Source organism: Engystomops pustulosus, chromosome 1 (assembly GCF_040894005.1).
Source record: "Engystomops pustulosus chromosome 1, aEngPut4.maternal, whole genome shotgun sequence".
Taxonomy (NCBI): domain Eukaryota; kingdom Metazoa; phylum Chordata; class Amphibia; order Anura; family Leptodactylidae; genus Engystomops; species Engystomops pustulosus.
Window position 1 is genome coordinate 132,198,942 of NC_092411.1, and position 23,455 is coordinate 132,222,396.

Below are 23,455 nucleotides of genomic sequence, written 5' to 3' on the forward strand. Positions count from 1 at the left end.
ATATCTGGGAAATGCTGTATTTTTTAAAAGAACATTGGATTAGAGAATGTATTATTTTGTTATCCTGAGTATATTTAAGAATCTTGTCTTCGTGGGAATATTTCTTTAAGGCCCCATGCACAGGACCGTATGGGGAACAGCGATCCAGCTGCACAATTTGCAGCCAAATCACTGCACCCATAGTTCATCTTTCTATACAGCGCTCACCCCTCTTCCTCTTATGCACTCAGCTTTGAGCTATGCCTAGATGAGCCCCAGTGAACACATGGATGAGCGCATAAAGCCTAAGTGCTCATTCACACGCGGTATGCCCGCCGTGTGCTGGAGAGGAGAAGGAGGTGACCCCTCCTCCCTCCATAGAGAATAGCGGCGCACGGCCGCACACACGCCGAAAGATAGAGCATGCTCTATCTTTTTGCGGTGTGCAGCCCGGCATCTGCGCCGTGCCGCTATTGCCGTCTATGGGGACGTACATGCGGCCGCAAATTTGCGGCCGCATGTACGTCCCCGCAGACGGCCGTGTAAATAAGCCTTAAGCTTGTAGACTGTGAGAATACCTAGAAAACTAAAGGGAGGTTAATAAACAGAGCACACCAGATACAAGCAGTCACTGGGTTATGCTCACCCAACTTACAGAAGACTCTTAGTACAGAGATGGGCTCTTCGTCTGACCCGAGGCTTAATGGCTTCTGCATATTCATTACAATGAGCCAGTGGCTCACTGTAATGTATAGTGTGCAGAAATGCCATATACTGTGATACAGTAGTATTGCAGCATATGGTAGGAACGATCTGACCATCTAGGGTTAATGTACCCTAGAGGGTCTAAGAAAAAGTGAAAAAAAAAGTTTACAAAATGTAAAAATTAATAAAATATTAAAAGTTCAAATCGCCCTTCTTTCTCTAGAACTGATATAAAACATAATAAACAGTAAAAATCAGACGCATTGGGTACCGTCACGTCCCAAAATGCCCGATCAAAATATAAAACCAGTTGCGGCCGGCGGTGACCTCGGAGACAGGAAATGCCGCCCAAATGTCCGAAACCAACTTTTACACCTTTTTACATGACATAAAAAATGTAATGAAAAGTGATCAAAATGTCGCACAGACCTCAAAATGGTAGAAATGAAAACGTCGGCTCATTTCGCAAAAAATGACCCCTCCCCCAGCTCCGTACACTGAAGTATGAAAAAGTTATTAGCGTCAGAAGATGGCAAATTTTTTTTTCTTTTTTGTACACATTCGTTTAATTTTTGTAAATGTATTAATTTTTGTAAACGCAATAAACCTGTATAAATTTGGTATCACCGCGATCGTACCAAACCAAAGAATAAAGTGGAGCTGTTATTTGGAGCGCAGAGTGAAAGTAGTAAAAACTGAGCCCACAAGAACGTAACGCACAATTTTTTTCAATTTGTCCACATTTGGAATTTTTTTCCGGCTTCCCACTACGTGGCATGGAATAATAAATAACACAGGAAAGTAAAATTTGTTACGCACAAAATAAGCCCTCACACAGCTCTGTACACAGAAAAATAAAAAGTTATGGATTTTTGAAGATCGAGAAATGAGGGAAAATACCCCTTAAGGGGTTAAAGGATATCTACCACTATGATGAAAGGCTGTATGCAAATGTGCCTGAGGGGCTCCAGGCTCCATTAACAGCTATGGAGCCTGGAGCCTCTCAGGCTCATTTGCATACAGTTCTTAATCCTGGTGGTAGATGCCCTTTAATTACCAACCTACAGAACCTTATTTGCAAACCGGGGACTGTCTGTACAGGGATGTCTGTGCATTTGTAGCAGAAATTTGTAGGATATATTTAATATCCAGGGCAATGTAATAAGAAGCTGGAAAAAATACTCCAAATGCAGTACAAATGACAAAACATGTAATGCAACATTTTCTTATATGCTTCCTATTTAAAGGGAACCTGTCAGCAGGAGACCCATTTTTAGCACTTCCCCAGTCCTCACAGAGCATAGTACATACAATGCCAAAGTGTTTTTGCATTAAAAATTGGTTTTACCACAAATAATAATGCATAAGTTCATTTAGATACATAATCTGTGCGTTTTTTCCCCCTTTCCTTCCCTCCCCTCTACCCCCCCCCCCCCCTCAGTGCATAGTACAAGCACATGATTAAATAAATCAGTAATACAATACATTCAAACCACAATGTAACAAACAATCACATGGTTCAATAGCTCATTAATATCAACAATCATTATATTACTTTGGAAACCATCAACTACATATATTCATCTGATATTACCCCCCGAGGACAAGACCATATCCGATGAAGGAAAAGGAGGACCAGAAAAAGAGAGAGAAAAGAAAGACAAGAAAGAGAAAAAAAAAAAAAAGAAAAAGAAAGGAGCTCTCTGTTTACTCACATCCCCCACCCCCTCTCCTACACTCCCCCTGCTGTCTCCATATAGTGCAACCACTTATACCATTTCTTATCCCATACCACTTTACTTTCTTTTGTCGCCAAGGACATTCTTTCTAATTTGATCACTTCCATAACACTCTGTTTCCACATTTCGATTGTTGGTGAGCTATCCTTTTGAGGTATCATTTCGATTGTTTGGGTAGCCAAATGTATATAAATGTCTGTATTTTTCATTGATAAAATAAAGATAATTTTAAGTAAAAAAAAAATTGGTTTTACAGAAAAAAAGATATGTTATATTGTACCTTTCATTAGCATGTGCTGTGTGACTAGGCAGTTGACAAATGGGAGGGTCTGGAAAGGAGCAGTTCCCCCCACCCTTGGGGAACAGCTACTCCATGTGACCTTTTCAAATATATGAAAACACCCATCACTTGGCTTAGCGACTCCCCCTGCTCCTCTACAGCCAAATGCCTAGTCACACAGCAGATGCTAATGAAAGGTACAATATAACATTTCTTTTTTTCTGTAAAACCAATTTTTTATACACAAACACTTTGGCAGTGTATGTACTATGCTCTGTGGGGACTGGGGTAGTGCTAAAAATGGGTCTCCTGGTGACGGGTTCCCTTTAAGCCTTTCACTGTGTCGGCCCACATTAAACATCTCCTTTATTCTCGGCCAACACATAGAATAAGTCGGTCAGAAATGGCCAGCTAGTACTTTCCTTCCAAATCCTATTCTGGGCGTCAGAATAGATTCATAATAAATGAACAGTTGCTAAATACATTTCATGTGAAATGTCTGTGGGATTTACTGTAAGTTTAGTACAGAAAATAGTTACCTTCTGTGCATGTTCCTTCCACGGCTCTTTGGTTAATAGTGACTGTAAACTTGCTGGTAATGCAGATAAACATTCATTGACAGTGAATGCGTCTAAAGCATGTTTGCCAAAAGAACCGGAGATAAATGGAGATTCACAATTAAATGCCAACCAGTTACCATGGATGCCAAGAAGTAAAGGTGTAGAATGATCACCCCAGGCAACTACGGAAGCAGCAAAAACATAGAAAAGGAAGTCCACGCCCTAAAATAAAAAAGATAAACCAATGTTACAAACATTATATGCCTACACATAGTTCAGAATGAACTAATGGAACCAAACCAAAGATAACCCATATTAATCTTTATGCATATAAAAATATATGGTCGCCAGAACCTAAAAACATGCAATGAAAAATAATTGTGTTCAAACCAAACCAAAAGTGGGCAATAATCCATGATATGTATAAGGTGGCTAAAAAGTCATGTAAATATCTAAATAATACCCTTGAGAAACCTGATGGCGAAACGTGCTTCAGGGCGCTATGGAGGTATACAAGCAGTCCCGGACTTCATTCCGACTTGTTGATGACCCACACTCACGAACAGTGATCATACAGTCAGCGAGAACTTGCCCTAGTCTGATTTCTATTCATGAGGTTTCTTGTTTTTCTAGCACAGCGGCTTGCTTTTCCCCTGCTATCTCAGATACCCAGTAGCCAAGGATGCTTGCGCATTCCTCTCCAGCACAGTCATCCTGATACATCAGTGGCTTGCAGGAGGAAATGCACAGATAGAAAGAATTGTGTAGAGAGAAGTCACTGCTATCAGAGCTAGAACAAGCATTTGTATTGGCTTCTCTTCACGATGTGCAGCTGACAAGGCTCACTGAAGAAAGATCGGCATTAAGTTCAATGGTTCCGGCTCGGCTGTGAGCTGGCAGAGTTTGCAGCGGCTTGTTTTTACCCAGCTATTTCAGATGGTGGGTTACTAAGGAAGCCTATGAGAGTCCAGAAAGAGAGTCCTTAGTGACTTGTAGAAGGACATGCAATTTGCAGGAAAAAGAAAGAAGGAATGTACATAAAAGCTGCTGCTGTTGGAAATGGAACAAGTCGCACATAGCTAAGGAAGAAATGCGCTGCACTGGTGAGAGAATGGGTGGGAGAATTAAGACTCACAAGATGTCACCAGCACATGCCTCCTCATTTCCAACTTGTCTACAAATTCGACTTGAGAAACTGCCTTGTACGTTACCTGGGAGCTGTTTAGGATAGAATGACTTTGTGACCACATATTTTTATTGTGCGTTATGAAGATTATTAAGAATTATGATTGGTTTTGTGTATTTTGGTTGTACTAGTCCATTCTATACTACTGTAGACATTTGTTTAGTTACATAGTAAAGGGAAATTTGCATGAGCATTTTTCTTATAGGTATTAAATTAATACAACAAACATGCCAAGAATACAATCCTTAATCATTGAATGGGAACCTATGAAATGTAAGATGTACCTTACTTAAAGGAACAGTTTGCAAAGGTGTGGCCTTATAAGTCACATTTCTTATGTAACTAATGAAATCCAGCAGCCAATCCAATCTTTTCAAAATTCCTAAAAAAAAAAATTCGAAAATAAAATTGAAAAAATTTATTGGCGTAGAATTATGAACAAAAAAAAAATCACTGTCACAAAAACCTGTAAAATGTAGAACATGTGTACAGATTTAAAGAACAATGAAAGAATATGGTATACTGCAGTATATAGGTATGCCAAGCACATGTCCCCATTATATAGGTATGCCAAGCACATGACCCCAGTATAGAGGTATGCCCAGCACAATGCCACAGGTCCATGTGCAATGCCCACGCACACACTATGAGGGTATCAGGTGGCAACACCACCGTATTATAGTGTGTGCATGGGCAGAGCTTACGGAACCATCTCTTCTAGAGGTAAGTATTAAGTTATATTTTTGTGCTGAAAAACTTACTTATACTCAAGTATATGCCATCGCCAGTGATCAAAAAAAAAAATGAAACTAACCAAGACATAAAAGAATTCAGCTACAATACATTGATAGCTTTCAGAGCACATAGATCCATCTGAAAAATATGTGTTTTGTGTCATTTTCCTCATCATATCTAGGTGTAATGTTTGAGTATTTTTAGTATTCTAGTACCTGTATTCTGATGGCTTATGACTCTTGCTTGGTAGAAAGTTTGTAGTAAAATCCAGATGATGGTCTGCTTATCACTGCACTCCAAAGCTACCTCTATCACTTCTCTTAAATGTGATAATGGCAGACGCCCTTGAGAGATGAGGTACACTCTTATAAAAGCTGGCTTCAACATAATATCCTGCAGATTATGGAATGGGAAAAGTCAAAGAAGAAAAACAAAATATGATATATATTCTAATCAGCAAATCTAATAAGACTTCAGCTTTTTTAATCAGATATTTCTTTATTCATTTTTCAATTTTTATGAACATATGAACAATAAAAAGAAAAAACAGTCCCCCCTCCCCCATCCCAGCCAGACTTCAGCTTTTAATTGAAGATTTCATCCTTATGTTTAACAGTTTACCTTGGACATACAGCAAATTCTTTCAACTTCAGTATCTGGCAATTCAGATATGCATTTTGCGACTTCAAGGTACATACCAATGTTTTTCTTCTGCATGAAATGCATGGAAAATATAAAAGAAATTAGAAAATCATACTAAAAAATGAAATCCATCAAATGAGAAAAACCCTATAGTACCCCTGAGCAAACAATCCTCAGGATTAGAGAACTGGCAAAAAAGTTTAGCATACACAGGAGGTGAATTATGTATTGAACACATCACCAATTTTCTAAAAAATAATAATAATAGTGGCCCAACCAATTACTGGCCCCGAATGCAATAGAAAATCTATTGGAGTTCATAGCAAGAGTCCAGAGAACATTCAGGATTTGAACAATGAGGCAATATCCCACCTGAATGATGCATGAGAGTAGTATCTCCACACCCTCAGCACTAGACTGAACACACAGCTCTACTACATCCATATATACACTGCTCAAAAAATAAAGGGAACACTAAATTAACACATCCTAGATCTGAATGAATGAATAAATGAATTAATTAAATATTCTCATTTGCTCTGTACAAAGTTGAATGTGCTGACAACAAAAGCACCAAAACATCATCAATGGAAAATAAAAATTTTTTTAACCAGTAGAGGCCTGGATTTGGAGTCACCCACAAAATTAAGGTGGAAAAACACACTCCAAGCTGATCCAACTTTGATATAATGTCCTTAAAACAAGACAAATTGTGTCAGCACATTCAACTTTATACAGAACACAATGTTCAACTAGAATATTTCATTCAGACCTAGGATGTGTTATTTTAGTGTATCCGTTATTTTATATATATGTTATTTTAGTGTATCCCTACACCCAGGCCCGATGGGAAGCTGTCAATACAGAACCACACTATAAACCCCAAACAGTACCTTCTAGATGACTATAATTTTATTATCATGATTCCTTTGAGTATTCTGTATGTTTCAGCTTTGACTAAAAAAAAACACTTTTATACAGTCTGGTTTCTATCATCGATGCAGTGAAGAAGGCAAGAGACCAGTGAAGCTCCCTCCTGCCCCCTCACAGCCACTGTGTCCGGTAAACCCACCCCTCCACAAATCCCTTGGCACTGCCCCCTGTTCATGTAACAGTGCTGGAGTTTGAAAACTCACGTATTTGAATGAGTGGTGTGGCTGTGCATGTCGGAGTATGGCCGGCTAGCTCTAACACAAATTCAGCATGGCACACACTACTCAACATGCAGCACGGCGTCCCAAGTAACACAGCGCATGTGCAGAGTTTTCAAACACGAATGCTAAGACATGAACAAGGGTCAGCGTCATGGAGGGATGAGTTTACCAGGCACAGCAGCTGTGAGGGGGCGGGAGAGAACTTGACTACATCGATGAGAGAAAACAGGCTGAATAAAAGTGCTTTTTTGGGATGAAGCTGCAATATGCAGAATACACAAAGGAACCATGAAAATAAAATAACAGTTATCTAGAAGGTACTGTTGGGGGTTTATAATGTGGTTCTGTGGCGACAGGTTCCATTTAAGGACTTTGGAGCAATGCAGGAAGCATGTGATAGGTCACATGCTTAAGGCACATTCTAGGTCCTGCAGTTATAGCCATGTCGGGAAGAGCAAAGAGGCTCTGGTCTCTCAGAGAAATTCTTTTTCAGAGCTTCACCTAATCTCAAGGACATTAGTCAGGGGGCTCTGGGAGTGCTGGACCTTCGGACAGTAAGACTTGGGCACTTTTTAGCAAGCCTTTCTTGCAAAAAAAAGTGGCTTTTAGTCCGAAAAATATGGTACAGCAAGCAAATTCAGAAAGCAAGCTCAATACTTTTTCCCTGTGTAAACTAGACCTAACTTTGAAACAGGTATTGGTAATTATGATGGGGAGACCACGTATAACAGTGTACAAATAGTTAAGTACTTGCCTGAATCTCTTCTGGTAATAGCTGGTATAGCCTTTCTATGGTTTTACACAGGAAACTCCAGCAATGTTGTGGAGGGTTAGGAAGCTTCATAGCCTGCGTCATACCAAGTAAAATATAATTTGACATCTCCATATCCAATGTTTTACTTTCAAACTGTGAAATCATAAAGACATCAGCAAAAGTCCACAGCTTATCCTCTGAGACATGCTTCATCCATAGTGACAGAGAAGAAGCCAGGTAGGAGCGTGTTCTGACCTGCAATGCAAAAAATTCTCTAAATGAAGGAAAAAAACATGTATAATGGAAAACAGGCCAAATTCCAAATATTCTGCCAAAACCTCAAGAAGACAATACATACAAGGGAAATCAGATAATGGATAGTAAAAGCTTATAGTCGATGACAATGCTGATGTTTACATATAAGATATATATAGGAAATATATATTACAAATGATTTAGAATACCGTATTTTCCATATAATAATATATAATTCCATATATAAGGCACATCGGACTATAAGGCGCGGGGTCCGGGGGCGTGTCGGAGGTCCGGGGGCGGAGCGGAGACCCGACGGGACGCGACGCGGAGAAGAGACGCGACACGAAGACGAGACCCGACGAGACGCGGCAACGCGGGGAAGGTGAGGGGGAGGTGGAGGAGGGCAGCGGACCATACTTACATAGGTCCCCGCTACCGGAGACAGCAGATCTCCAGCGGGAACTGCAGACCACGCGTCAGAAGTTGTTCGTGCCGCGTGGTCTGCAGTTCCCGCTGGAGATCTGCTGTCTCCGGTCTCCGGTAGCGGGGACCTATGTAAGTATGGTCCGCTGCCCAGCGCCATACATAGGGAGCACCGGACTATAAGGCGCACTTTGGATTTCCAAGGAAATCCAAGGCTTTTAAGTGCGCCTTATAGTCCGGAAAATACGGTATTCACCTCAATAATAAATATATTAACCCTTCCATTTTCGAGATAATTTACACAGAAAAGATCAAACAGAAAATAAATACCAATGTTAGTGATATTGTTATATAGAAACAACAAAAAATAATCACAAAACTGTAAAGAGATGTGTGCCAGATAAAAAGTTCAATATTTCTGCTTAGTAAGGTGGAGCACACAAGCAACCATCTGTAGAGCAGGTGGCAATGGCTTTGTACCATTAAGAAAAGAATGTTTCTGACTAAAAGGATGGAAGCAAATACGCAGTTAGAGGCATGTGCGGCTAGATTCTTGAAATGGCTCTCTGTATATTGGCTTGCAAATAATATCCACTTTTGAAAAAACTAATTAATCTGTGTGATAGATGAAAATGCTTGATACCTAATTTTTGCCAATGATTATGGGCGGGTACTTACATTGAGACTATAAACTAAGGGTGGGACCACCCACATTCCAAGCAGCACAGCTGCATTCGGAGAGGTCTGGGCCTGAGTCACGGCAATCTGGACACAGAGCATCTGGATTTCCTCACCTATGTAAAAGAAAAAAAAAATCTGTATTTATTAAGATAAAACACCTATTCATAGAATCACAAGATCATGAATCACAATGCACCAGCGAGAGAAATATACAATGAAATTATCTCTAACTGAAGCACAGAAAACAGCACACATTACATTTGTTATTTGCACTTGACAATTCTGATCTTGTGATTCTAGATAAAGTGGAGCGTTGGATTATTAACTAACCCACTCCCACTGAAAAGCAGAGTATGAACAGCTCTGGATGCAATGGCAGAATAATCTAGCTATTGCCAAGGGATTCATTCCTTAGTCTATAACACCATCTAATGACCAGTGGTCATTGGTGCCTGAATGCCCAGGTCAAATTTAGCAGTTCTGTTAGGCGCTTCTTTGGTTTTTATTTGACATGTGAGACTTTAACTTGACCTCATTTTAACTAAAGACTGGTTACAGAAGCCCATTACAGCTGCATAGGAAATATGCTTATCTTCCTTCTCTAATCATTTGCATCACAATATTTAAAGGACACCTGTCATCAGGTCTGTGTCACTTGTCTTGTCACTAATACCTGTTGGAGCAGATCACAAGGATCCCATCCCAGCCCTTATCTAGTTATTTCATACATTAATCGTTGCAAAATCATCATTTCTTTATTATGTAAATGAGGCTGGTCACATGTTCAGAGGCAGTGATGTCACCCCTGTTACCCCTCCCCTCTCCTCCCCCTGCTCATGTCTGTGTGTAATGTATAGTAAAGCATAGTTAGTGTGTGTGCTGCATCTGCAGACATGCTGCATCCTCCTAATAAACGGAGACACAGACATCAGCTACACAAGTACCTGACATGTTCTGCTATAACATGGCTGCAGCCTGGAGCTGTTGTATCGCTCCCATACACACACAGGCTGCAGGGGGTGTGGCCACCAGCAAGCACATGGCGCAGCCATCACATGGAGCAGCTGTCAGTCAAGCACTGGGGGTGTGGCTGTGCCTCCCACTCATGAATAAGGTGGACAGCTTGAATATGCTAATGACTCATTGGACATTTCACAGGTCATTTGCATACAGCATACATGCTCTCTAATGGCAGTTTATGAAAATTTATTTAGTTTAGAGGGGTTATTTTGCATGACGGGTTCTCTTTAATATAATTACCTTGCACCATGACAGAATCCTCTGTCTGTGCTGCATGCTGCTCAGCACTTGGCCCCCACCTTTGTGCTCCTCCCTCCTGCTCCTTCACAGAGCTCACAGCCTGGTGAGCTTACATCAGGACTACACTGATGATTCTGTCAGGTTTACAAGGTAAGCTATAGCCCATAATTATGTTGTAATGGAAATGCTTAGAGAAAGCAGAAAGGCATATTTGTAATGCAGCTGTAACGGGCCTCTGTAACCTGTCTTTAGTGAAAATGAGGTCCCTGGTGAAAATTTTCATTTAAGGGTGGATAGCTCTGGTTCTGTGAAGCATAAGCACATATATCATATTATTATGACACTACAATTGTGTTTCTAGGAGTTCAAGAGACAAAGCCGTTTGAAGTTGGTCACTATCATGACATTTATAAACGTCCTTTCTGCAGGGGTATGTGCAAATAGGACGTATATAGCCATATGGCAGTTGCAAAGAGGTTAAATGTAAAAACCTTCTGGCTGGAGTGCAAGGTCAATCCTTCCCTCTACCAGACCAGCAGCTCTGTGTGCATCCCTTCACAGGGCCTGCACCAAATTAACCCCTTAACGACTTGGCCCTTTTTAGTCTTTTTACTTCCATTTTTCACTCCCCACCTTCAAAAATCTACAACTTTTTTATTTTTCCACATAAAGAGCTGTGTGATGACTTATTTTTTGCGTAACAAATTGCACTTCATAGTGACGGTATTTAATATTCCATGCCGTGTACAGGAAAAAAATTCAAAATGCAGTGAAAATGGTGAAAAAATGCATTGGCAACGTTTTCTTGTGTACTTGAACTTTACAGCTTTCACCGTGCGCCACAAATGACATGTCTACTTTATTCTTTGGGTCGCTGCGATCATGGGGATAACACATTTGTATAGGTTTTATAATGTTTTCATACATTTACAAAAATTAAAACCTCTTGTACAAAAAATTTAAATTTCTGGCGCCAATAACTTTTTCATACTTTGGTCTACGGAGCTGTGGGTGGTATAATTTTTTTGGAACTTTGGATGGCGTTTTCATTGCTATAATTTGTAGGACTGTGCAATCTTTTGATCACTTTTTATATTTTTCAAAATGGCAAAAAAGTGCCATTTTCGATTTTGGGCGCTATTTTCCGCTACGGGGTAAAACGCAGTGAAAAACCGTTATTATATTTTGATAGATCGGACAATACCTTATGTGTTTATGATTTTTACTGTTTATTAATATTTATATCAGTTCGGAAAGGGGGGTGAATTTTTAGGTTTTTTTATTACAATTTTTTTTTAACTTTTTTTTATTTTTACTTGTACTATTTTTCAGACTCCCTACTACAGTTTGGCAGTATATGGGGATTTTCCTCCTCATTCATTACAATGTGCTGATAGCATATTTTAATGAATGGGTTAAAATGAAGTAGCCTCGGGTCTTCAGAAGAAGGATTGCCGCTGCCTGATAATGTCACGGGGAGCGACGATCTGCGGCAAGATGGCGGCACCGATCTCGGGTGTTACCGGTAAGCCTTTGCTGCAATATGCAGCAAAGACTTAACGGCTATGGAGAGGGCTCGGCCCGCAAGACCTCTCCATGCACCATGACCCGGCTTGCGCCATTCTTGTACTGCTCAAGTCGGGAAGGGGTTAATCCCCAAGCACCCCAAGCTATTCTGCAGCACAAAGTCAAAAGACTAGGGCTGTGAGCTACACTCAGACTGCAACTGAACCATCTGCTACCTTGTGGACTCTTCAGGAAGAATCTTTCTATCTTAGCCGGTTACCTGTTGCTGTGTTGGAAATCTGTGGAATAAAGAGACTAGGAGTTATAGGTTTATCAACCCTGTCTCCACAAGTGTTACCATCACAGGGCTCCCCTTCACCACCTACTTGGGAGTGCTGCAGGGGGAACCTTCATTACATTGCAGCTTCCCCCTCTTCTTGCATCCCCTCGCTTGCCCTGCCCAGTGTAGAAGATGGCCACTTCACCTGGACCAAGCTACCTGTCACCCAACTAGCACTAGGCCACTCATCAAGCCAGCCACTCAGGTTCCAGGGAAATTCAGCTGCCCCCACACATAAAGTCAGGCCCTGGTGGGAGGACTTCGCACTTGTAATCCAAATTGCTTGTATATCAAATCAATTTTTCTCATAGGAAATCATTGACAATTGTTCCACACCCCAAATATGTGTAGTGCAACATCTAGCCCCTTATTTCTTTTACTTCTTCAATATTGGGTTGTGCAATTTTGTGAGAGAGAAATGTACAGTACAGTAGATGGTGGCAAGAGCTCACAAAAACAAGTTATGAAATTATGCTTGCAAACCAAGTTACAATTTTTGTAATAGGCAAGTTCATAAAATGTACTTCTGCCACCATTTTCACCTTCTAGACATCTACCTAATGTTTTTCTGTGAAAATGCTGGTTCTACAAGAAGATCTCTAGCACGAATGAGCCGTTATCATCATATTTTTCTCACACATTTTCTGTTTGCATTAGGCAGGAGAAAGGTGTACATTGTTTGGGAGATACATTTCTTGCATTGATTTTTACAGTATTGTTTATGAAAGGGATTTTCCCCCTCACCTTTTCCATGTTCACAAGGGGGACTGCGTACACCCACGTCTCCCTTGGGTCAATATAGGTTTTTTGTGGTGAAATTCAAAACTGTTTGGAGGTGCAGTCACATGCCTCTTAAGTCCATTTATGTTATTTAGCACATATTCTGATTCAAGTGTGCAATGAAAGCTGAATCTAAGAATGAAATTCAAGTTTTGAAAATAATTTCATTGTGGTAAGACTTCTTGTGGGTTCTGCAAATCACATACAGCAGACAGTAAATGTCTCTGAGAACAGCAATGAAAATACAGATGACTATAGGAAAAACAGCAGGATGACCAGACTAGCTGCAATACCTGGTGGCCAAACTGAAGGTTTGTTATTATCTTCGGCAACTATATTTCGTTTTAAGTTGCCACTTATGGCAAAACAGGTGTATGGGATCATCCTTTTACACACAGACAAGCAGCCCTATGCCCTAAACACTCAGGTTTCCCAGACCTTCTACAATTGATTAGACCCAATTTGAAAATCAGGAAGGGTGTAGTAGCAGGCAAGGAACCAGTATACAGTGGGGAAAAAATAGTATTTAGTCATGTACAAATTGTGCAAGTTCTTTCACTTGAAAAGATGAGAGTCCTGTAATTGACATCATAGGTAGTCCTCAACTATGAGAGACTAAATGAGAAAACAAATCCAGAAGATCACAGCGTCTGATTTCTAAAGCAAGCAAATTGTTAGCAAATTATGGGGAAAAATAAGTATTTTGTCACCTACAAACAAGCAAGATTTCTGGCTCACTCATTACCTGTAGTAATGGCTCCCGTTGGAACTTGTTATCAGAATAAAAGACACCTGGCCACAACCTCAAACAGTCACACCCCAACTCCACTATAGTGAACACCAAAGAACTGTTGAAGGACACCAGAAACAAAATTGTAGACCTGTAAATGGGAATCTGCATTAGGGAGCAATAATTAGAAAATGAAAGATATGAAAAAAAATCTCCCTCGATCCGGGGCTTCATGCAAAATCTCACCGTGGGGACCCAATGATCACAAGAACAGTGAGCAAAAATCCCAGAACCACATGGGGGGAACTAGTGAATGACCTGCAGAAGGCTGGGACCAATGTAACAAAGGCTACCATCAGACAGGGGACTCAGATCCAGCAGTGCCAGACGTGTCTCTCTGCTTAAGCCAGTACATATCCGGGCCAATCTGAAGTTTTCTAGAGAGCATATGGATCCAAAAGAGTTATTTGGGAGAATTTCATATGGTCAGATGAAAGTAGAACTGCTTGAATGCAACTCAGCATGACAAGCTGTGTTTCTACCAAAGAACACAATATCTACTGTGAAGCATGGGGGTGGCAATATCATTCTTTGGGGCCGTTTCTGTGCAAAGAGACCAGGATGACTGATTCATGTACATGAAAGAATGAATGGGACCCTGTATCATGAAATTTTAAATGCAAACCTCCTACCATCAGCAGGGGCATTAAAGATGAAACTTGGTGGGGTCATTCTGCATGACAAGCACGCCACCAGGGCAACTGAGCAGTGGCTTAGCCCATCTCCAGATCTCAACCCCATAGAAAACCTTTGGAGCAAGTTGTAAGTATGTTATCCAGGGACAGCCCCAAAACATCACTGCTCTAGAAGAGTTCTGCAGGGAGGAATAGGCCTACATACCAACAACAGTGTGTGCCAACCGTGTGAAGACTTTCAGAAAACATTTGACCTATGTCATTGCCAACAAAGGATATATAACAAAGCATTGAGATAAACCTATGTTTCAGGTGTGATTTTCTGGATTTGTTTTCTCATTTTTCCCCTCATAGTTGAGGTCAACCTATGATGTCAGTTACTGGCCTCTTTCATTTTTTTTAAGTAGGAGAACTTTCATAATTGGTGGCTGAGTAAATACTCCCCCCTCCTCCCCACTGTACATCGCTCATTCACAGTCATCTAAAGGATTTTTGTCTCAACTTACAGATTTAGTAACGGATTGTTATGTCCCTATAAAAAGAGTAGTAGCAGCATATACCTACTCTCTTATTTTCCCTCTGAGCAACTAATGCATGACAAATGCTTTTGATCAAAGAGTCTATTTAAAGTTGGATTTGTATACAACAAAAATAACTTGCCAAAGTTGAGTCGCATTAAAGGAGCAAGCATGGATGCCCAGTTAACGGGTGGGTACTGATGAGTGTCAGCAGCGGCAGCAATAGAAGACACACACACCTTGACCAAGGCTGAGGGTATTGCTTCAGGTCCTGAAATAAAAGAGACTTGCCATTTTACACAGCAACCTATATTTGTCCACATGATGTGAATCTAAGTACTAATGACAGCATTGTTAGAGCATCTTGGCATCAAAAATATTAGAACCTGGACTGGCTACACCCCCCCTCCTCCTCTAGGCATTGACAGCAGCAAATCACTATCTTTTGCCAATGTTTGCTCCTTCTTAATGCCGAGATGGGGAGAGGCTAAACAAGAAGATGGACCCTGCATTCAACACATAAGGTAGAAACCAAGTGTGAACCCAGGTAAAGGCATTATTGACATAAAGATACACTGTATCTACTCAAAAAAAGTGTAAAAGTTTTTCAAAATTATTTAAAAAAAAGCCATACAGGAATTACGACTATATAATAAAAAATTTTAATTATATAGGTAAGGTACCCCTAATCCAAGAACACAAAGCCTAAAGTGAGTATTGGAGCACTGGTGTTGGAACCAGCGGTGGTTTAAATTAATTAAATATCACTTGGTTCATAATCTCTGTCTTTGGGACAATTCTAAATAACATGTGAAAGAAAACTTCAATTAAATAGGCTAATAAATTTTGGAACAATTATTATTTTTTTTTTTTTTTTTAAAGAAAAGCATATACAGTATTTTTCGCACTATAAGGCGCACCATAAATAAATGCCTGCTAAAACATCTAGGTTCATATATAAGGTGAACCGGATTATAAGGATGAATGACCAGCAGGTGGCAGACCAGTACACAGTTCAAGGCAGCTGTTGTCTGTAAGTACGGTTCATGTATAAGGCGCACTGGACTATAAGGCGCACTGGACTATAAGGCGCACTGGACTATAAGGCGCACCCTTGATTTCTGAGAAAATCAAATGATTTTTTTGTGCGCCTTATAGTCCGAAAAATACAGTCGTTAATACTAGTAGTTATACATAGAAAACCAATTCAGGCATACAAGGGCTAACAGTAACACTGCACAATCTTCAAGTACTATCACAGAGTTTATCATACAGCATACTGCGGTCATGTAGCAGAAGTGAAAATGTCACAGTCTTCCTTCATGGCAAAATTTGATGTTTTTTAAAGCTTAAAAAGGAAATCCAGATAAATATGATCACTGATATGTCATGCAGTGCTGATATTCAGGGATAAATCTATTGAATGGCGTTTCATAAGCAACTCTTAATAAGAAGTACAGAAGCGTAAGATGTAATATGTTAAGGGGAACAAGCTTCTTATTAATTAAGAAGAATCTGCAGGGAGCTTTGTCCCAGAAATATTTTGGCCGTGGTATCTCTGTCCCCTTTTTACTATAAAGAAAATGATGAGGAAAGTGGTAAACCATCTAGTCATAAGTCATTGGATAAATGAGAATTGAGTTCAAAGTATAAGCTTTTAATGCCATCTGAGATATAAGGGCGTCAAATTTTGTTTCTAGTTGTCTTTTAAATGTAACTGAAGGACTAGTTGGTGGATAGTTTTGGAAATCAATTTTCCTATCATTTAACGTAACATTACATATCAGAAGACCACAAGTGAGAAGCTTTTACATTAACATAAGCTGTTGTATGACCTGTGAAGATTTTGTACATAATTCAATGTATCCGTGTATAAAAGTTTACATTCATCAATTAGTAAGGATTGTATTCATAAGGTTTTTTATTACCTTGTTGTCATTCTGACTGTGATAGGTAGCAGCACCATTTCTGTTTAGGCTCTATGCACATATCCAGGAGAGGCGGCTGTGAGCTAGCTGCCATAGATGAGAATTGTGCATGGATACCGTATGGTGAGAGCACATTGTGCCACACCGCACCGTTTCCTAGCCATGTGCCTATTCTGCATAAAATAGAGAAGGCGTTTTTTGGCTTTTGAATCCTGTATTCCCATACAGTGAATGAGGATAACTTTGAACCTAATAAAACCCCATAAACGATTTAAACTTGAACACATGTAGCAATAGAAAAAATATAAAGTACCTTTCTTTCCAGCAGCAATTAAGAAATCCACGACAGCTCGTATTAAACTTCTTTCAGGCAGATAGCTGAAATCTGGGGGAACTAATATCAGAAAATGTGATTAACTCTGGATCGTTTTCTAATTCATTAAAGCAACTAGATATATACTTTCAGTATAGCCAAAAAAAACGGATTCAATTTATTAAAAATGTCTGCCAATCAATTCCCAGTGTTCAACAGTTGTTCTCTTCATGACGATATTTAGTTTTAAACATCTATTATGAGAACAATGTGAAAAATGATCTAATTTTTTTCAATATAAAATTGTTATCACATTGGTCTCTCTAGAACGCTGTGCCAAATATTCATTTTCAATCAACTACATCATACCCACTGCAAGGCCTGTTTTATAGGGGACCTTTCACCAGGTTAGGAAATATCAACCTGATGACAGCTTCGTTTAACTTACGACAACCAGAAATCAAGCAGAGTCCTCTCTGCTGTGGAATGGAAGGGAGGGGGAAAAGAGATATTCACTGGATGAATCCATGACACAAGATGTTTTGTGGTTTGTGTCCATGACTTGGGTTATACTTTGGTAATGAAAAAAGTTTGAAATTTTGTTTCATATTTAACAGTGAAACGGAACAAAAATCAAGACTCAAAAATAAAAGCATATATCACAGACCTCTATTCATGTTTCATCTTTATTCCAATGTAATGAAAAACAGACAGATTTCAATTTACATCATAAACCCACAAAACAACAGCAAGCAAGCGAGATCATAAGTCATGGGTGCGCTTCGCAAACAATGCGCCAAAAAGGCAATAAAGTTTGCAAAAAAAGCAAACAGACCCATACATCAACCCAATCCCAAAGACCTTGCATGAAATGGGAGTCCTTGCATTATATAGAGAAATAATACAAGGACTTTCCATTTGCCGGCAGAACAACAGCACCAACATTGTATTAACGTGTGACCAAAACAAAGAGCAAGCCAGTGTGTATAGGCTGAAAAAGAGAATACTTATATTTCAAGTCATATGAAAAACACACAAAAGATGCCATGCATCAAAATTCATAAAAGCATTTAAAAAGTGTAGATATACACATTAGGAAAGAACATGTGGATCAGAGCCAATCACAAAGATCCACAAACGGCCACAAGTCGACAAAAGGCAAAGACAATCCCCCCGCGCTACAGCGTGGCAGCAATACGGTACAGTCCTAGAAAATGTATATATGTAACACAGTATATCAAAAAATAAAGGTCAATGAACTCCTAGACAGCAATGTAAACAAATAATAAGATATGGATACAAGTCAAAGGAGCCCCCCTATGTTGGAACCATAACCAAGCCAATACAAACAGAGTCCAATCTCAGACTTGTGGCCTCAGGCCATGGGATTCGGCAAACATATGGTCCCAAGTGCAGCCAGCCTTAGCCTGAAGAATGAATTAATACAAAGATTTATAATATAACGATAGTTCCATGTAGGTATAAGAGCCCATGGAAATTGCCATAAAGGCTGCGTAATTAGTCAATGTTGTTCACATAGGTTTCCCTAATGGTCTTCCACCATAGAATAGTGAAAATGAGTATAGCTTTCATTTTTTTAAATAATCATGTACCTATTGAGATATTTTTCTGTTATTCATAACAAGATATCCATGACAAAAGCTCCCCGATATACTTGACCTTAGAGGTTCACCTTCCACAAGGACAACCACCCTAAACATACAGTCGGTATAGCCAAATCTACAATGGCTTGATTTAACTTTTTCCTTGCCAGATGTTTATGGAAATTTGGTTAATTACTTGCCAGCGGAAGTTTTACAATTTTGACATGTACAGATAAAAACGACGAAAAACTAAAATGACAGAAGAATTACAATAAACCCAATAAACTATATATTTTCTAAAAGCAGGTTCCCTTTCTAATTTTAGCATTAAAGAAGAAAAAAAAAAGCGCCAAAAAGAAAATGATTGGTTTCACATGTCCTAAATGTAATAGATGAACATGTGTAGAGTTCATAGAAATCTCATAGTTCTATGCTCACTACACTTTTCAACTGGAAATTTTAAGACGGTTGCAACCTGCTAATTCTGCTCAATTAAGCATCATAAAAGGTAAATGTATCCCCAAATCTATATATTTTCTTTGTCTTGATCAACAGATTCAGACTGAGAGGACATACAGGTTTTCCCACAGGATCTAAGTTGTAGAGTATCGCCTGTGGCAATATGTTTTGATGGGTGATGTTTACTGTGTTTATGTATAATGCTTTACGAGAATACAGATATCATTTCTATTCATAGTTATTACAGATCATCATACTGGTAATTTTTATAAAGCCTTCTTCTTTTAAGTGGATAGAATTATTAAAAAAGGCCTGCTTAATACACACTATTGTGGCAGTATAACTTAACTAGATTCTATGAATTATTTATTCTAATTTAATTTTACAATATAATGACAAAAATAAGTTTTTATATGCAGCATTTAGTGTATTTTTTGTACAAACACACTTTTGTGACATCAATGCATATTACAATAGATCCGGTTATTAAATATACACATATAGACACCGAGAAAAGATGTACAGACGCAAGTTAGGACCCACAAGTATAATCTGTAAGATATTTGATGCCAGTTTTTGTATACTCTGCACTTTTCATTCTTTGACAGATGCCCTTTTATACTCACCAGAAGTTCTGCTCTGAGATGAAGATAGACTAGATAAGTGAAGATGCCCAAGGATCCAAGCTGCATTGGTCTGCAGGCCAATTACTCCAGAAAAGTTTAGAATCTGCGGAACAAGAAAGAGACTTTCATATGAACTTACTCTACGGGAATCTAGCATTAATTTTGACCTTACTAAGTTGCAGAAAGTGATAGACCCTGAAGTGCAGGGTTATTGGTAACAGCAAGAATATTATATATATATATATAGTATGATTGTGCAACGGAGGCTTTTACTCACACTGCTTTGCACTGTAAGCACTTTGGACCGAGCTCTACCTTAACCCTTACTCTAAAAGAGGACCTGTCACCAGATTTTACCCACCCTGAGTAACATTGCCTGCTGATAAAGGGTTACAAATCCTCCCCATATCACCTCAAATTAGCTGCCAGTTAGGCACTGTACCTTAATTACATAGGTTTTTCTGATATGCAAATTAGCTTTTGTGACTCATCTCTGGTCTTTGTGACTCTTCTCTCTCTCAGGCTGGCAGTGAACCACGTACCCTTATTGTGACTGACAGCTCTGTGTCTCTTCAAATCACTGCCCTGCCTCCTTGTACTTAGGGTCTGTCTGCTAATATTCAACTACAGACAAATAAAGGTCTATGTACATTGGGAAATATTGTGTCAATTTTTTTACACCGTGCCTTTAGCCTTCTAAGAATAGCAAACTGTACACCATGTATGTGATGACATGAAATCGAAGCAGCCTCCATGGAGTTTTACGTCTATGGAGGCTGCTGTGACTTTATGTGGTCAGATACATGCATGGGGTACAGTTTGTTATATTTAAGAGGCTAAAGTACCTGAGGTGATGTCACTCTGGTCACATGACATGAACTGTGACCAGTAAGGAGGCATAAGGCATGGGGAAAATTAGATGGGAGGAGCCGGCCGAGAAGAACACCCCCCCCCCTCTCATGTCAGGTAATATTACATAAAAGGTGATTTATGTGGATGTAAGCGAAACAATTTTAAGCTAAAATAAGAGTGTCAGTCTGTTAATAGAGTTCTATAGGAACCGGTCAGTGGCTGTAAATGTGGTGAAAGGTTCCCTTTAAGTCAAACCTGTAGCAGGCTTTTAGTTTAATAGTATAGCAGTGACACAGAGCAGATGGAAAGCATTGTAGAGCAGTTCACTGCAGAAAGCCAAGAACGTGAGGAAATGCCACCACTGCAGTCATGCTGCTTCTAGCTACATACACAATGGTTACAAAGGTTACACAGATCTCCTGGGTGGCTTCTTAACGCTGTTAATCAAACATGCTAGTGTTAATTCTGGTACAGATATAGACTTTCTGAAGGAGCTCCAAGGGTCCCAATTGTGTAACTGTCAAAATATTTAACTTTCTAATAATTCATCTATAAAACGTTTCTTGGTGGTTTTGAGCATGTGTCACATATTCACTGTTCCATACCTGAGTAATTGTCTTTATTACTTCATTCAGTTTGTTCTGGTAAAGAGACGAATGGATAGCTTCAGATTTTAGCTGCAATGAGAGATTAGGAAACAAATTAGGAAACACAAGAGAAGTATTGAGTTTTCCATTTGGATGTGGCATATTTTGTTTATTTAATTAGAAAAACAAATGTATAATAAATGCATGTGACACCTTTTTGTGCCATCTTACTTGGAACGAGACATGTTCATAAATGCAAATAATCCAAGCATAACCTGATAAAACTTGCAAAGCGCGGTTCTAAAATCTCACAATGAACCTGGTATTATTGTCTTATAACTGCTACAAATACTAACAAGGACATATAAGTTTCTTTTAAATTATATGCTTACTTGTATGACTGCCGATTCCGATCCGACCAATGTCACAAGTCCATTAAGTGCCGCTAATCGCTGCATAGTAGGACAACCCTGAAAAAAATAATCATCATTTAAAAAATTGCCTGTAATATACTATAGCTGCCCATAATATTATAAAGTATTGCTTACCTCAGCGAGTAAGATTTTTACCCAGGCAGGCAACAAACGATTGTTAAGGTCCTCAGCTTTGCCATGGCCGCATACTGACAAGCCGTGAACAATACTTCCCAGAGCCAGAGCTAAACCTGGTGTCTGTCACGTATTAAAAATGTGAAGATTTGGTGAAATTAAAAATAAAAGGTAGTTACATATCAGATCAGTCCTTAGTTGTGACAGTGGTCTGCCTATACTGAGTAAGAAAAGTATCAAGCACTGGGAAGATACTGTAGAACCATCTATTGGATATGGCTGTATAAGCTTTGCACATTTAAGATTTTCACTAATTTGGCTAGTGACAGGTTCCCATAGAGCCCTATTAACTAAATGCTACCATTCTTTTAGCTAAAAATTGTTTCCCTTACATCTTCATAAATCAACTTTATGTTATATTGCCTGGTATCAGAGGGCATGTGCCCTGCTTGACCAACCCCTCCCATCTACTTCTCCCCATGTCTCATGCCTCTTCTCAGCATTCATGTCATGTGACCAGTGTGATGTTTTCTAATGTCCTTTACCCAGTTTAAATTGCAACATCCACCCCTGTATCTTATCATATGAAATTGCAGCATGCATTCATGGCTTCCAGTATCTGGCACTCCCCCAGAAAAAGCCGGTTTGATGAAAAACGTGTCGGGGTCCTTGCTGTGGTTTGTACCTATAACCCCTGCTATTTCCTGCATTTGTGTACCTCAGTATATTCCTACCGTCCCTGCCCAGCGGCAGCTAGACAGCTCAAATACTTGTTCTGTGAGGCAGATACACTCTGTTTGTCGTGCATTCTTTGCCAGTTTTGGACTTAATATGGTTGTAGACTTGAAGTTTACCCTTACATATTCATCATGGATATATATATATTAGCATGGTTTATCTTTCCACCAGGGTAGGGTGCATTGTATTGTTTGTCTGTTGCTCTTAAATGGTCTATCTCATGTTCTTATCTATGTCTGTAAGGGACATTTTATGTGTATACAATAAAGATTATTGATATTTGATTTCCCATTGTGTTTCTCTATATAACTTTGGTGCATGCCTTCATGGAGGCATGAAAGGAAGTAGAAGTCCGTGGAGACATGCTGTGATTTCATGTGATCAGATACATACACAAGCCGTTAGTATCACACAGGTCTGATTACTCTTTGTGATAATAACGGTTTGTGCACCTGCATGTCCATCACAAAACCAGTGACAGATTTCTATCCACAGGAAGCAAACACTTATCCCTTTGGTATGTACTGGTTAAGCACATGGACTAGCTCCCCATTTGTACAGCAGCCAGTTATAGGGCCATTGAATTTTATGTACAAGCAAGGATGCTGTGGATAGAAGAAAAAGAATGTCTTAAATGGGGTAATATAGAAATAAAGATCAACAGATACTACTCCCCATAACTATGTATGGCTTTAGGGTCAGAAATCTGAAAATGCAGTACTCATCCTCACCTGCTGATTTTGCTCAGTCAAAATTCTCAGTTTATTCATATGCTGTTCTGCATCCTCAGCGCCTAAAATGCCGGCACTGAAAGCCGACACTGAAACACCAGCCACAACATATGACAAGACCTGAAAAGTGGTGTGAAGACATTA

General features: G+C 39.4%; 1 protein-coding gene across 4 annotated transcripts in view; it reads right to left on the minus strand.

Annotated features, from left to right (window-relative positions):
• The window catches only part of FOCAD (focadhesin), a 115,537-nt gene that overhangs the window by 4,034 nt on the left and 88,048 nt on the right, over window positions 1-23,455 (minus strand). For all 4 annotated transcript variants that reach the window (XM_072153814.1, XM_072153792.1, XM_072153806.1 and 1 more), the window contains 13 exons: window positions 23,312-23,431; window positions 21,843-21,965; window positions 21,687-21,764; window positions 21,313-21,384; window positions 19,856-19,958; window positions 17,167-17,247; window positions 15,068-15,196; window positions 9,094-9,209; window positions 7,735-7,989; window positions 5,806-5,895; window positions 5,400-5,577; window positions 4,734-4,831; window positions 3,243-3,485 (listed from right to left, as the gene is read on the minus strand). In XM_072153814.1, coding sequence (XP_072009915.1) covers window positions 3,243-3,485; window positions 4,734-4,831; window positions 5,400-5,577; window positions 5,806-5,895; window positions 7,735-7,989; window positions 9,094-9,209; window positions 15,068-15,196; window positions 17,167-17,247; window positions 19,856-19,958; window positions 21,313-21,384; window positions 21,687-21,764; window positions 21,843-21,965; window positions 23,312-23,431 — 1,686 coding nt within the window. The remainder of the gene's footprint in view (window positions 1-3,242; window positions 3,486-4,733; window positions 4,832-5,399; window positions 5,578-5,805; window positions 5,896-7,734; window positions 7,990-9,093; window positions 9,210-15,067; window positions 15,197-17,166; window positions 17,248-19,855; window positions 19,959-21,312; window positions 21,385-21,686; window positions 21,765-21,842; window positions 21,966-23,311; window positions 23,432-23,455) is intronic.